A 13,329-nucleotide genomic window follows, 5' to 3' on the forward strand; every position below is an offset into this window, starting at 1 on the left:
GATGCTTGGCAACTGACTCATATTTATGATGGTTGCAGGATCTGGGGATCACGTGATTCTCCTTTGTGCAACCTTCTGACAGACAAACGTAATGAGGAAGCCAGATTCACTGAACCACCGTGTTACTAATTTAACAACTGCAATGACTCACTTGACAACTGTGGCAAGAAAGGTCGTAAAATGGGGCAAAGCTCACTTAACAAATGTCTCTTAACAACATACATTTTGGGCTCAATTGTGGTCGTAAGTCGAGGACCACCTGTATAGAGAAATTTCTGGACTTACAACTTCCTTTCAAAGATTTCTACATTTGATATCTGACATCTTTCACTTGTTGGTTATTTGAATCTTTTAAACTTCTTGAAATACTGAGAAAATCATCTGACCTGATAACAGGAATTTCCTCAGGACCTTGTGTTTCATATTTGATCTGAGAGATGGGGAAAATCTGTTTGCACATAGAAAACCATATGCACTAGGGAGTGGTGTTACCACATGAGAGCTCTCAGCATGCACAAACCGGCCTTTTGTTACTTCAGCACGAGCTTTTACTTGCACCTTTAACAGTTTCAGTTGTGTAAACTACTTTTTTTTTTTCCCCAAAATTGCTCCATTCTGGTCCGCATCTTCCAAGGATTTTGATCTTACATCTGAATATTGATTATTTGCAAGTGAGTAATGGTATGGCATCAGCTAAAGTGCCTTCAGAGAAGGCAGAAATGGAAAAGCCAGACATGAAATAAAAATGAAGCGATTTTACCGTTTTAATGGGTGCACTAAACTAAACACAGAGCATGTGAATAGCTGCAAGGCAGTTTGTGTTCCTTTCGACCCTTCTCATCAGAATCCTAAGAATGTCAGTTTACAGTTTTCAGGGTTGTAGAGATAAGCTTGCAGGTCTGGTGCTGATTTCAGATGAGAAGCTGAGCACACTTGTAAAGATGCACAAATATCCTCTGATCCTTTTTAAATAGACAACCAAATCCAGCTAGTTTAAATTCCTATTCTAAGGGTAGCATGTTTTGCTTGACAAGTTTTTTGGGGCGGGTGTGTGTTCATTTTTCCCTCTCAGAAACTCATTCTCATCACGGCTTTTCATTTGATCTCATTTAAAGAAAACTTTTAAAAAAGGTTATATTGTTTATCAGTTATATATTGTTCGTCAGTTACCATGCGTACTCTGAACATATTTACAACTGATGCTCCAATTTATTTACTAATTTGATTGTTTTTATATACTTTATATCAGCCCTTCCTTAGTGATGTGTATGTATGTTCGTGGGGTCAGAGAGGGGCTGGCCAACCTGGTAGGGGTCATCAGATTGGGATTTGAATATCCTGGATATTCTACAATGTAATACCGTTAGTATTACACTTCACTGATCCTACATTACCACCAAAACTATTTTAGTGTGAAATATACAAGTATGCCAAGTATGGTTTATGATTACTTTGGCACTTCCTTTATTAGATTTATCCCAATTTTTGGTAAAAGTTAAAATTTCTTAGATTGTAGTGCTGTGCTAGAGAGCCTTGCATTTTGTCCTTTTTCCTTTTCAATACTTTATTCATATAGCATAAACATAATTTTTGTGGTTTGCATTTCTCCACCACTTTTTTAAAATCCAGCTTTAAAAGCTAGGTGCAGGCCTGTTTGGTAAAAATGTGCTGATTTGCATGTGCTTAAACTTAAAGAACATTGCCCCCAGTCAGCATGCTTTGATTCATAAATTTGATATTCCTAATTACAGTAGATTATACTCCATTTGTCTTCAGATTCATCCCTGAGTAGATGAAGAATATGGAATGTAAGTGGATCATTTGCAAGGGAGGGGGAGGGGGAGCCTAGGCATATTACACGCAGGTATTTCATCTTTCTGTCTGTGTCATTACATTATTCCTTCTCTAATACTTTTCCTATTTTTCATAATGGCATGGACAGGTGAGGAATGGATGCCATCTGCATTACCAGTGCCTATTGCTTATTATCATCATAGGAATGACAGTCTGGGGAGAAAAAAAATGCTTGCTACAGCTTGCTTATGGCATCAAATATTTTAGACATGTTAGATTACATCAGTAACAAGTCTCAGTTTATGGTTAGGAATGATAGTCCAGCACTTCTGAAGAGGATTGGGTGGTGAATAATTGCTCTCAATAATGCCCATTTGCTAAAAGATTGAATCATATGACTATAGAGTGTAACAATTTTAAGGTACTTTTGTCTTACATTTATGTGAATTGGTTAAAGCAGACATGTCAAGCACAAGGCCCGGGGGCCGGATGCGGACCGCGAAGTGGTTTCATGTGGCTCGCAAAGTCATGTGGCTCGCGAAGTCATGTGGCTTGCGAAGTCATCCAGCCGGGAGCCAATAATTTTGTGGTGGCCATCTATGCTGAAACGCATTCAATCTTAGCTCCATAAGCCCCCCCCCCGCATGGCCTGAGAGGAACAGTGAGGCTCCTCCAGTGGACCATGCCTTGGCACTTGCCCTGATCCCACCCCCTTCTGCCAGAGACCCTCAGATCTATCCCACTCCTGCCCAGGCCCCCACAGGAACCCTTGACACAAACGATGTAGAGCTGGCCACACCCACCCAGTAGGCCGAACCCACCCTGGCCACACCTACCCGCCCCCCTGAGGGCAACCGCAATGCTGATGCGGCCCTCAATGAAATTGAGTTTGACACCCCTGGGTTAAAGGCTTGAAAGAGGCACAAAAATCGACCAGGGATAAGTGAGAAAACTGCAAACAGACCAGATATTCTGGTTCTTACCACACAGGAAAAGACAGTTTGCAATCAGTTAGCCAACAAGAAACCATGCTTTGAAACTCTGATGTCCTGCAGTGGAACAATCTGCTCATTATTTCTTCATTCCTGTCCACATATCATGCTATCACATTCATTTAATCACATTAAACAGATGCAGTGTCAATGCAGAATGTTTCTGTAAGCAACAAGTGAGCAATTCAAAGCATGCCAAAGATCCTCAGCTCTTGCTGACCACCTCGCCACTTCCTGCGCAGTTATCATTAAATGCTTACAGAGGGTGTTGGGCACAACACTGAATTTATTTTGTCTCCTGTGAACATAGGAACCAGCTGCCCAACATATGGGCTAGAGTGTGGAGGCAAGTGCATGCCGTGAGAACGATTGACAGTTTAGTTCCAACTCCATATGCTATATTTCTTTCTTTTCATTGTTTTTTTTTAAAATGGTGACAGTTTCTTGGTCTTGTTTAAAAGAGAACTGACAAGAAAGGTACATTCTGATATTTGTTCATTCTGGCATGCCAAAGCAGAACCGGTTGGATATGGTGCTGGTGGGGGGATATTGGAGTTGATCCTTCATCTGGTGTCCAAGTGAAACAGCACCAGAACGAATGTGCCAACTGGATTTTCCATTCTTCTTTTGTCAAATTTTGTACTTCCTTGACAAGCCTAGTCGTAAAAATTGCTTTCTACCTGTAGACTGCTGGCCAGTTCCCCCCCCCCCTTACCACCAATAAAATCTTTTAACTACAAGAGTCTTTATAAATTTATAAGGATTCTTTCATTGCAGCTGTTTGCATAAGGTGATAATTAACAGAGAAGCTGCAGCAGGTTAAAATAAGTGGAAGAACAAAAGAAAAAGGAAAGGGGAAAGAGGTCTAAAGCAGACTAGTAAGGAAAGCTGTTCTTGGTGCCAGGGAATGCTAGCTGATTGGGAAGCAATGAGAAAAATAGAACATCCTGCATAAGGGCAGGGCTGACAGTTTCTTCAGGAGAATTATGCATTTGCTGTGTTACCCATTCTTAACACAGTTGATTGAAAAATGGCACTTGGTTTTTAAAAGAACAGGGGATTCAATTTTGTGAACTCAAAAGTAGGTATACTTGTGCACTGCAAAGATTGGTAAATTATTTTACAAGAATGTGTAACCTTTAAGAAAAATATACCAGACGTAAAAGAAACATATATGGAATGCTTGATAAAATTTGGAAATACTGTCTAAAGGCCATGTGAGCTGAAAACCAGATTTGTAAAAACAAACAAACAAACAAACAAACAAAAAACTGCTGAAATATCAAAAAATACCATAATTCTTCAAGTCCTGCAGACTCCGTGATCAGCAAAATATGTGACTATTTTTAGTGGCATGATTTTAAAAAAACTTTTTTTGTTGTTGAGTTAAACTCTAAATAGCTATGGTAGATTTACAGAAGACTCGTTAAACAAAATCCTGCTACCCAAATGAGTCTTGTCCTCTTCAGTTGATGTCATCACATAATTTCCATTCCCTTTCTGGGGCTGAAAAAAATATGTAAAAAATTCTTGTTGGAGGGGGAGAATTTAGTTTAGTCTTTCCATTGAACAAAATGTGGATGGGGAAGAGTTGGGGGTGTGTATGCTTCCCTCTAGTGCTGTTTGAAGCCCTTCAAGGTAGAGATTTTACTGATATTGACCCCATGTGATCTGGACTTTTCTTTCTAGACCATTGAGGCCAGGAAGTCTCCACTGTAAGTTATTTCCATTTGAGAGAGGGCTTGAAATATAGCTTTGCTTAGGGTCAATTCTGTACTCCTTTCCCCTGTTTATCATGTGCAGGTCAATATGCGTTGGTTCTTTTCCTCTGCTTGCAATTTTTAAAAAAATGTGTCCTGCAATTTCCCCAGATCTATGCACTCTTTTGTTTTTTATGCTTCACCATTGCAGTTTCGACTCAGTGAATATTAGGATTTCCCATAAATCTTGGGAACAAGGGAATTTTCTGTATACATTGCAAATCGATGTGTCAAGTTCAGTTAGTGCTTGCCTCTCGTAACATGGGGAGGGGGGACGGGGAAGAGGTGACCTTTCAGCTTCCCCTATGCAGTGTTTCTCAACCCTAGCAACTTTAGGATAAATGGACTTCAACTCCCAGAATTCCCCAGCCAGCATGGTTGGCTGGGGAATTCTGGGAGTTGAAGTCCACTTATCTTAAAGTTGCTAGGGTTGAGAAACATTGCCCTATAGGATTATCCAAACTCTATGCCTGAGTCTTCCTCAATGCCCTCCAGGCTCTAGATCAGGGGAGAGGTGGGAAACGACAGCCCCTTTATAACTTGTGGACTTCAACTGGCTGGCTCAGGAATTCTGGGAGTTGACGTCCACAAGTCATAAAAGGGCCCCACCCCTGCTCTAGATCAGGGCTTTTCAACCTTTTCACCTATTGTACCACATTTAGGATATGGCAACATCCGAGTACCACCAGGCGCCTAGAAAGTTGTCAAAAACTTGATGACCAAAAAAAAAAGGGAAAAAAGTGATAAAGTACAGATAGTCCTCAACTTAAAACAGTTCGCTTAGTGACTGTTCGAAGTTACAATGGCACTGAAAAAAAGTACCCCCAAGCCACAGCCGAGCAAGACACTTGCCTGCCCACCCGGTGGTGCTCTTCCTCCTGTCCGAGGTTTTCATTGTTGTGAGCATTTCTGTTGAGGATTGGCAACAGGCATGGGGTGGGGGGGTGTTTGGTTTTTATTCCCCCGCCGTCTGCTGGGTGGTTGCAGTAGATTTTGGTCACTTCACATGACCCTGGGACACTGTGACCATCATAAATATGAATTGGTTGCCAAGCATCTGAGTGTAAATCACAAGACCCTGGAGATGCTGCAACATTCCAGCTGATCAGTGCTTCTTCTGGGCTCAGCAGAAGTGCCAGGATCAGTGCTGCTTTCCAGCTGATTGGTGCTTCTTCTGGCTCAGCAGAAGCGCCAGGATCAGTGCCGAGCTCTAGCTGGAGCTTAGTGCTGATCCTAGTGCTTCCACTGAGCCCTGACAGCCCTGAAGAAGCGCTGATCAGCTGGAAAGTGGCATTGATCCTGGCACTTCCGCTGAATACTGACAGCCCTGCAGCTCCAGCCATCTATCGCTCAGGCTTGTGCGGTGCTGCCACCGGTTCAGCTCATTCCCCTCCCCGGCTACCACTTTTCTAGGATGGTCGCGTACCACCTGCCAGGTGCCAATGTACCTCAGGTGGTACCCGTACCACTGGTTGAAAAGCCCTGCTCTAGATCAGTTCCTAAAATTCTCGGCTATAATTATGCTGGCTGAGGAATTCTGGGAATTGAAGGCTACACATTTGGAATCACCAAGGTTAGAAAGACTGCTCTGTAGTAGCTGCAAAAAGGATAGACTCCCTCCTGTTAATGGCCAGCAGAGATAGAAGGATGTTTGATTCTATCCATTCTCTCCTGAACTGATGTGTAAATTAGCTCCAAAGACGTTTAGCATTTGTAATCAAAATAAAAAAATCTGGTTACTTTTTTTTGGTATTATTATTTTAACAAACAGCTTTTAGTTAGCAGCACCTTAGGGGTGGTGGTGTATGCTTAGGCTGTTCCAGTTTTCTCACTTAAGTAATTTTCTTTCTAATTTGGGAATATTTGTTTTATTTCCAACTCCCATTAATTATGAGCTGAAACAAGAATACTTAGCTCATTTTCCTAAACCCAAAATTCAAGGACCAGAATCTATTTCAGGAAAGAATATTTTAATAAATACGAGCACCAGGATAATATCAAACTAGAAATTGTTTAATAAAAATGCTGAGCTTTTGACTTCCGGTGGATTTTGCGCGCGCGATGGCGGCTACTTTGTAGCCGTCCTCCTGGGTAAGTGTAAGAACCGCTATGAACAGCAGACATCAGCTGTTCAGCGGTTCAAAACCCCCTCCCGGGCAAAGGGGGGGGCAGAGAGTTGTCTGAATAGTGGTAGAGCCTCTTATGCACCCCCCAAGTTTTTCTTTTGGGGGGTGAAAAGAGTGCTCCCACAGAGTTCAGACTGTCTCCGCTTCCCAGCTGCTTTTGTCCTTAGGGACAAAACGAGCTGCTGCAAACACCTCCGTGATTAAAGAGAACTGGTGAGTTTTTTTTTTTTATAAACGGACAGAGCTGAGTAGAGGATTTAGTTTTTGCTTTCTTTGATTTATTTGGATTTCAAGTTTCAAGACTTGTTTTTACTTTTATACTCCCTCTTTTTATTTTTTTTTCTCTTTGTTGAAAGGGAAAGTAAAATGGCGATCGGCAAGCCTCTCGGTGTTTTTTTTTTTTTTGGGAAGCTAGAATGGTGACCGGCAGGCTTTTTGGTGTTTCTTTTTTTCCCTTTCCTTTTTTGTTTTTTTATGATTGGAATGGAGTGTTAGTATTATTATTTTTGTTTAGTTTTTGTGTTTTGTATTTTGTATTTTTTGGTACTTTTTAAAAAATGGAACGGATTTTTTCTATTTAATTATTTTTTTTCTTCTCCTTTTTTCTTTTTTTTTCTGAACCCCTTTCTTTTTAATAATGATCCCTTTTGAAGGATTTTTTTTTTTTTTGAATTTAGGGAGTTAATTTCATATTTTTTTTTATTTTTTTTTGCTTAATTCTTGTAATTTTTAAGAAGGAGTAAAATTTTTTTTAAGATGGCTCCAAAGCGTCCAGTAATCTCTACAGCTTCCAAGGTGGCTTCTTCTTCGGTGTCATCATCAGGGCAACAACCTAAATTAATAGCTTCACCTTCTTTCCTGCCACAGTCAATAATGGTGAAGGACTTGCAAGATATGATGGGAGATGTTATACTTCAAATTAGGGGAGAAATGAAAGAGATTTTAGAGGAAAATAACAAGACTTTGAGGCAAGAGATAGTTTTAACTTTAAAAGGAGTTGCCTCTGTTCTTGAAAAGTTGAACTCTCGTGTAGAAGAAGTGTAGAATGGAATTGATGGAGGAAAAATTTGAAAGTATGGAAAAAGAGATGAAAAACTTTCAGGATGAGATTCTTATGCTTCAATATAAACAAATGGAATATGCTTTAAGAATCAGAGGTTTACATGAGTCTGTGCAAGGAGATTTGAGAGAGATGGTGGCAAAGGACTTTGCTCTGATTCTGAATAGAGAAGAAGAGGAAATACTTAGTGGAATTGATCAGACATTTAGAGTTAACTCTGTGGTGGCAGAGCAAAAGAACTTGCCAAGAGATGTGGTAATTTACTTTGGGAAAAGATCCTTGCGCAATCAAATTATACAAGCTTTTTATAAGAAGAGGTTTCAAATTGCTTCACAAGATGTTATAATTTTAAAGGAGATCCCACCAAAAATTTTAAGAAGAAGAAAGGAGTTTGCTTTTTTAGCAGATGAACTTAAAAAGAGACAAATTTTGTTTAGATGGGATGTTCCGACTGGAATGGTGGTGAGCTACCTGGGGATACATTATAGTCTTAATACTGTTTCTAAAGCAAAAGATTTTTATACTTCAGTCCTGGGGGTAAGCTCATCGTCACCTATTATGTTTAAAGCTTTGGAAGAAAAAAAGGCAGAATTGCAGCCAGAAGTGCTTAGAATTATGAAAATTGGGAAACTTCAGTTTGAGGGGCCTCAACAAGTAGAGATGGAGGAGCAGAAGACAACCTCTGTGCAACATATAATTGTAAAGACAAGGATCAACAGAAGAAGTTTAAGGAAGTTCCACAAGTATTGGTTCCTGAACTTGCGGGAGAAGTAGGATTTATAAATTTTTTGGAGCAACCTTTAATGCCAGAACTGCAGTCTGAAGAGCCTATATTAATTAAAAATGGGAAGCCTCAACAAGTAGAGATGGAGGAGCAGAAGATAACCTGTGCAACATACAACTGTAAAGATAAGGATCAACAGAAGAAGCTCAAGGAAGTTCTACAAGAGATGAAAGACCAGAAGACAACTTGTCCAACATATAAACGTATAGAAAAGGAGGTGGAGGAAGCTTCACAGGTATTGGTTCCTGAGACTTGTGCAACATATAAATGTAAAGAAAAAGTAACATATAAACGTAAAGAGAAAGACCAACAGAAGAAGGAGGTTGAGGAAGTTTCACAGGTATTGATTCCTGAGCTTGTGGGAGAATCAGGACTTACAAATTTTTGGGAGCGATCTTCAAGGGCAGATTTTAATGCATTTCTTTCGTTGCTTATGGGCAAGAGAGACTGATAAGGATTGTGTTTATAGTGGACGCAACCGGCTATTGGACAGAAGATTATGGATACTGAATGAAAATTTTAGATAAGTTTGTGTTTATAGTGGACGCAACTGGCTACTGGATAGAAGACTATGGAGACTGAATGAAAATTTTAGATAAGAAGTTTAAGTTTAAGTATTTTGTTTAAGATTATTGAGATTGTGGGAGAAGTAAAATTTATAATGTTTTTGGAAAATGTCTTAAGTAATGTTTATATATGTGTTTTGGGATAATAATATAAGTATGATATGAAAAGGTTTAGGGTATATTATAAAATGATGGATAATAATATAAATGATATGAAAAGGGTTTAGAGTATACTATAGTTTGTTTAAAGATTGGTTTCTTTTTTATTATTATTATTATTTTTAAGAGAAGTTAATTTGTTTAATTAAATTTTAGATAAGAAGTTTAAATATTATTAATATTTTAAGAGAAAATAATTTGTTTAACTAAATGTATCTAGATTTGTTTAGGATTTATATGTTTTTTAAGTTTTTCTTTTGATAGGAGAGAAGATTATGAAGATTGAAGGAAATATGTATTTATTTTAAGTATTCAAAGAGTATTTAGTTTTAATGGCATAACAAAGGTTTATATGTTTATTTTTCTGTTCTAGGATAAAGAAAGAGGGAGAGATTAGATTTTATATTATAGGTATAGATATTCAAAGAAAGTAATGTTTAAATTTGTGTTTTGGAGGGAGTTTATATAGAATGATGATTGTATTTAGATTTGTTTAAGTGTTTTAAGTTTTTTTTTTAATTAAGCTCTGGGAAGCCCAGGGGAGGGTTTGGGAGGTTTGGGGAGGGGGAGGAGGGTAAGGAAGGGTGGGGGGGTATGGGGAGGGGATTTGTTTTTGTAAAATTTAAAAAACTTTCAATAAAAAAAAAATGCTGAGCTTTTGTCGGCCAGCACTACCGACATCATCAGAGCATGGAAGCAAGTCAATGGGAGTTCCCTTTTTATGATACTGGCCAGCTTTGCACACGGGTCCTGGACCTCGTCATCGGTCCATCCAATGTCCCTAATTGTTTTACTCTTAAAAGGCATGCATTGGCTGTTCCGTTGGTGTTTCCAAGGCTGCTGTTCCCTTATCCACTTTCCTTCCTCCAATCCCTTCCCTCGTGTATACACCGCTGTCTGCTATCACACCACTAATTTCTAAAGCTGCTGTTCTCCCTTCCCCCTTCTGTGCTGGCCAATGAAAGCTCAGCATTTTTATTAAACAATTTCTAGTTTGATATTATCCTGGTGCTCATATTTATTTGTTTTTTACTGCATGGCTTTATCCAAGATTTGAATTTTTAACATAATTAGAGACATATGTGTGTGTGTGTGTGTGTGTGTGTGTGTGTGTGTGTCTGTGTTGCTAGTCTTGTTAAGATTTTCCCATTGTGTAATCACCAGGGTTCTCCTCTTACCTGGAAGCCCTGAAGGAAGATGATTAGGATGATTTTTCATTGTAGGGTGTGGTAAAGTGCAGTAAAGATGTTGGAAAATGCCTTGTTTGCTAAAAGGATGAATCAGAAGATCTAGTAGATTTGTCTGTGTAAAACACCACTCCACCCCCAAATCTGAGCACTGAGACTCATGAGGTACTTGCCACACATTTTGGCTTTCTAGAAACATATTGTAAAACATTCTTGCCACTTGCTCATATACTGATCAAGGTTTTTTTTATGTTCTAAGAAACAAAATTTCCATGAATATGACTTCTGACAGGTAGTCCTTGACTTACGGCCACAATTGAGCCTAAAATTTCTGATGCAAAAGTGAGACAGTTGTTAAATGAGTTTTGCTTCATTTTATGACTTTTTTGCCACAGTTAAGTGAATCACTGTAGTTGTTAAATGAATCTGACTTCCCCATTGACTTTGCCTGTCAGAAGATTGCAAAAGGTGGTCACATGATCCTGGGAGAGTGCAACCGTCATAAATATGAATCAGTTGCCAAATATCCAAATTTTGATCATGTGACTATGGGGATGCTGCAGTGGTCATAACTGTGAAAAACAGACATAAGTCTCTTTTTCCAGTACCTTTGTAACTTTGAACGGTCACTAAACGAATGGCTAGAAAATCAGAAGGATTTGGGTGTGATTTAATATTCTGTTACAAAAACTATCAGATATAGGTAAACAATTTTCCCTTCTTTTGAAGGTTTGGGACTGCAAAGTGGGTACAACCATATACAATTGGGCGGGAAGGGTTTCCTTTTATTTTTAACAGTGACATTATTAACACAGTTTTAAAATGGCAAGAAATAGTGCTGTTTTTAGCAGTTATGGTCAGAACAGAACCGAGCAGCAAAGGGAACTTGGGGGGGGGGTGAGCTAAAGATGATTTTTCTCTTCTTTCCCACACAAGGAGTTGGTTTGAAGATGGTCCAACGGAGCAGTTGAGAGCAGCAACTATTTTACCTCATCATAAATAAGTGTACTAAGTTTTTAGCATTAAAATACATGTACAGAAGTAAAAAGAATGATTCAGTGAAAGATTCATTGAGGATAAATTTATCAATGGCTGCTAGTCATAATAGCTATATTGCTCCTGACCTTTGAGACAATACGCTTTTCAGCATAATTGCTGCAGACTCCCCTTGGGAGACTACTATTGTATTTCTGTCCTGCTGTTAGACATCATAGGCCTCTGGTGGGCCAGTGAGGAAACAGGATACTGGGTTAAATATGTCTTTGGTTTATTCAGCAGTGCTTTTCTTATGGTTTGACAGATATGAAAATAAACTCGCACATGAACAATAACCTGCAAATTGGTCACACTTTTGGTTTATATGAAACTCTTAAGATGGCTTTCAAGTAAAATTACCTTTACCACAAGAATTAATTATTTCAAAGCAACAAGTGTTCTTATTCAGATTTACTGGAAGAGGTGGGGGAACTTCCTGATGCAGTATTTCCATCAAACTTTTAATAGGTTTGTCTCCCTTTAGAACTGTAGAAAGTTCTACTTATTACTTATTAATCGTCCTTGTTGATCTTCTCTGAACTCTTTCTAGATCTTGACACCTTTTTTATATTGTGGCAATCAAAACTGGATGCAATATTCCAAGTGAGGGCTTACCAAGATATTATAAAATGATCTTGATTCCATGTAGGACTGCACTGGCTTTTTTAGCAGCCACAACACACTGCTGGCTCATATTTAAATGATTGTCCACTAGAACTCTTAAGGTCCCTCTCGCAGTTACTACTGTTGAGCCAGGTCCCAACTAGTCTATACTTGTGCATTTGGTTTTTCTTGCCTAAATGTAGAACCTTATTTTTCTCACGCACATAATTTATAGAAGTGCAATTGAGATGTGTTTCTATAAATTATTTGTATTATTATGTATTTCTAATACACTTGACAAAAATGACTCTTTTATTTTAGAGCATCTTCCCTGTGATAATAAGTAGTTCTTACACCAGGTGGATGAATTTAGACTCCAGGCTTACATAAAGCTACAACAAGCTTTGAATAAAATTCCAAGAGCCCCTCTGAACTATTATTAAATATATTGGAAGTTTACTCTGCATTAAATCAATGAAAACAAATGCCATGTTTGTTTCTTTTAATTCCCTTCAACATGCCACTTAAAAGGCAAAGGCATTTGCCCTCACCCCCAAACATAACCCGATTTTATGCACTGGTTCAAATTCTTGCATTTGAAATTAGTATAAGGCTAGGTTTCCTAATAAACCATGATCATTTATCACTGCCTGAGCATACAAATTTAGATAAACAGGATCATCTCTGTTTCTCAGGACAATAATTAATTTGTATATTAAATATTTACAACACATTCAATTTAAGTAGATGCTGGAATGAAATACAGTAATAACCATGTAAAAACAAACTATGATGAAAACAATAACATCCCAGTATTGTCTAAATAGACAACTAATATACTGTAAGTTGATGGTGACTTAAAGTTGATCTGAGGTCAATAAGACTAGTTAGAATTAAAATTAATATTTTCAGTCAGCACCAAAATGAAACAATGTTGGTATTAGACTGGCTTCAGAATGTGCTATACCCAGGGTGCTAGAGTCCACACATAATATATTTCAGTAATGTATGAGGTAACATAGCAACACTAATCAGAAGGTCTTAACAAAGTTATTAGTCTTTTATTGATTCCTATTTAAAGGAATCACCCCCCCCCCACTGGAAATGAATTAAATTGTGTCTATTGGGATTCAGGCCTTCTGTGAAAAGAGAAGACTAAACATGGAAAAAGTAGGATTGTAATTCTATAAATGTCTGTTCCAAAGTAAATCCCTTTGAGTTTAATTGGACTTGATGAGTATCGGAATGCATCTTGATTTCATT

At 38.4% G+C, this 13,329-nt stretch overlaps 1 protein-coding gene across 19 annotated transcripts in view; it reads left to right on the top strand.

Annotated features, from left to right (window-relative positions):
• Positions 1-13,329, top strand: part of RREB1 (ras responsive element binding protein 1) — a 166,586-nt gene that overhangs the window by 111,931 nt on the left and 41,326 nt on the right. Inside the window, exon 1 of one of the 19 annotated variants that reach the window (XM_039350619.1) lies at positions 8,844-8,856. The exons of 17 other annotated variants lie outside the window; for them this stretch is intronic. Coding sequence is in view for 1 of the 2 variants with exons in the window: in XM_039350610.1 (XP_039206544.1) it covers positions 10,589-10,593 (5 nt within the window). In the remaining variant the exon portion in view is untranslated. Of the gene's footprint in view, positions 1-8,843; positions 8,857-9,879; positions 10,594-13,329 lie in introns of those variants that run through there. One more of the 19 variants, XM_039350610.1, reaches the window with a different exon arrangement.

This window comes from Crotalus tigris, unplaced genomic scaffold (assembly GCF_016545835.1).
Source record: "Crotalus tigris isolate CLP2741 ecotype Arizona unplaced genomic scaffold, ASM1654583v1 scf7180000017567.3851432, whole genome shotgun sequence".
Lineage (NCBI taxonomy): Eukaryota > Metazoa > Chordata > Lepidosauria > Squamata > Viperidae > Crotalus > Crotalus tigris.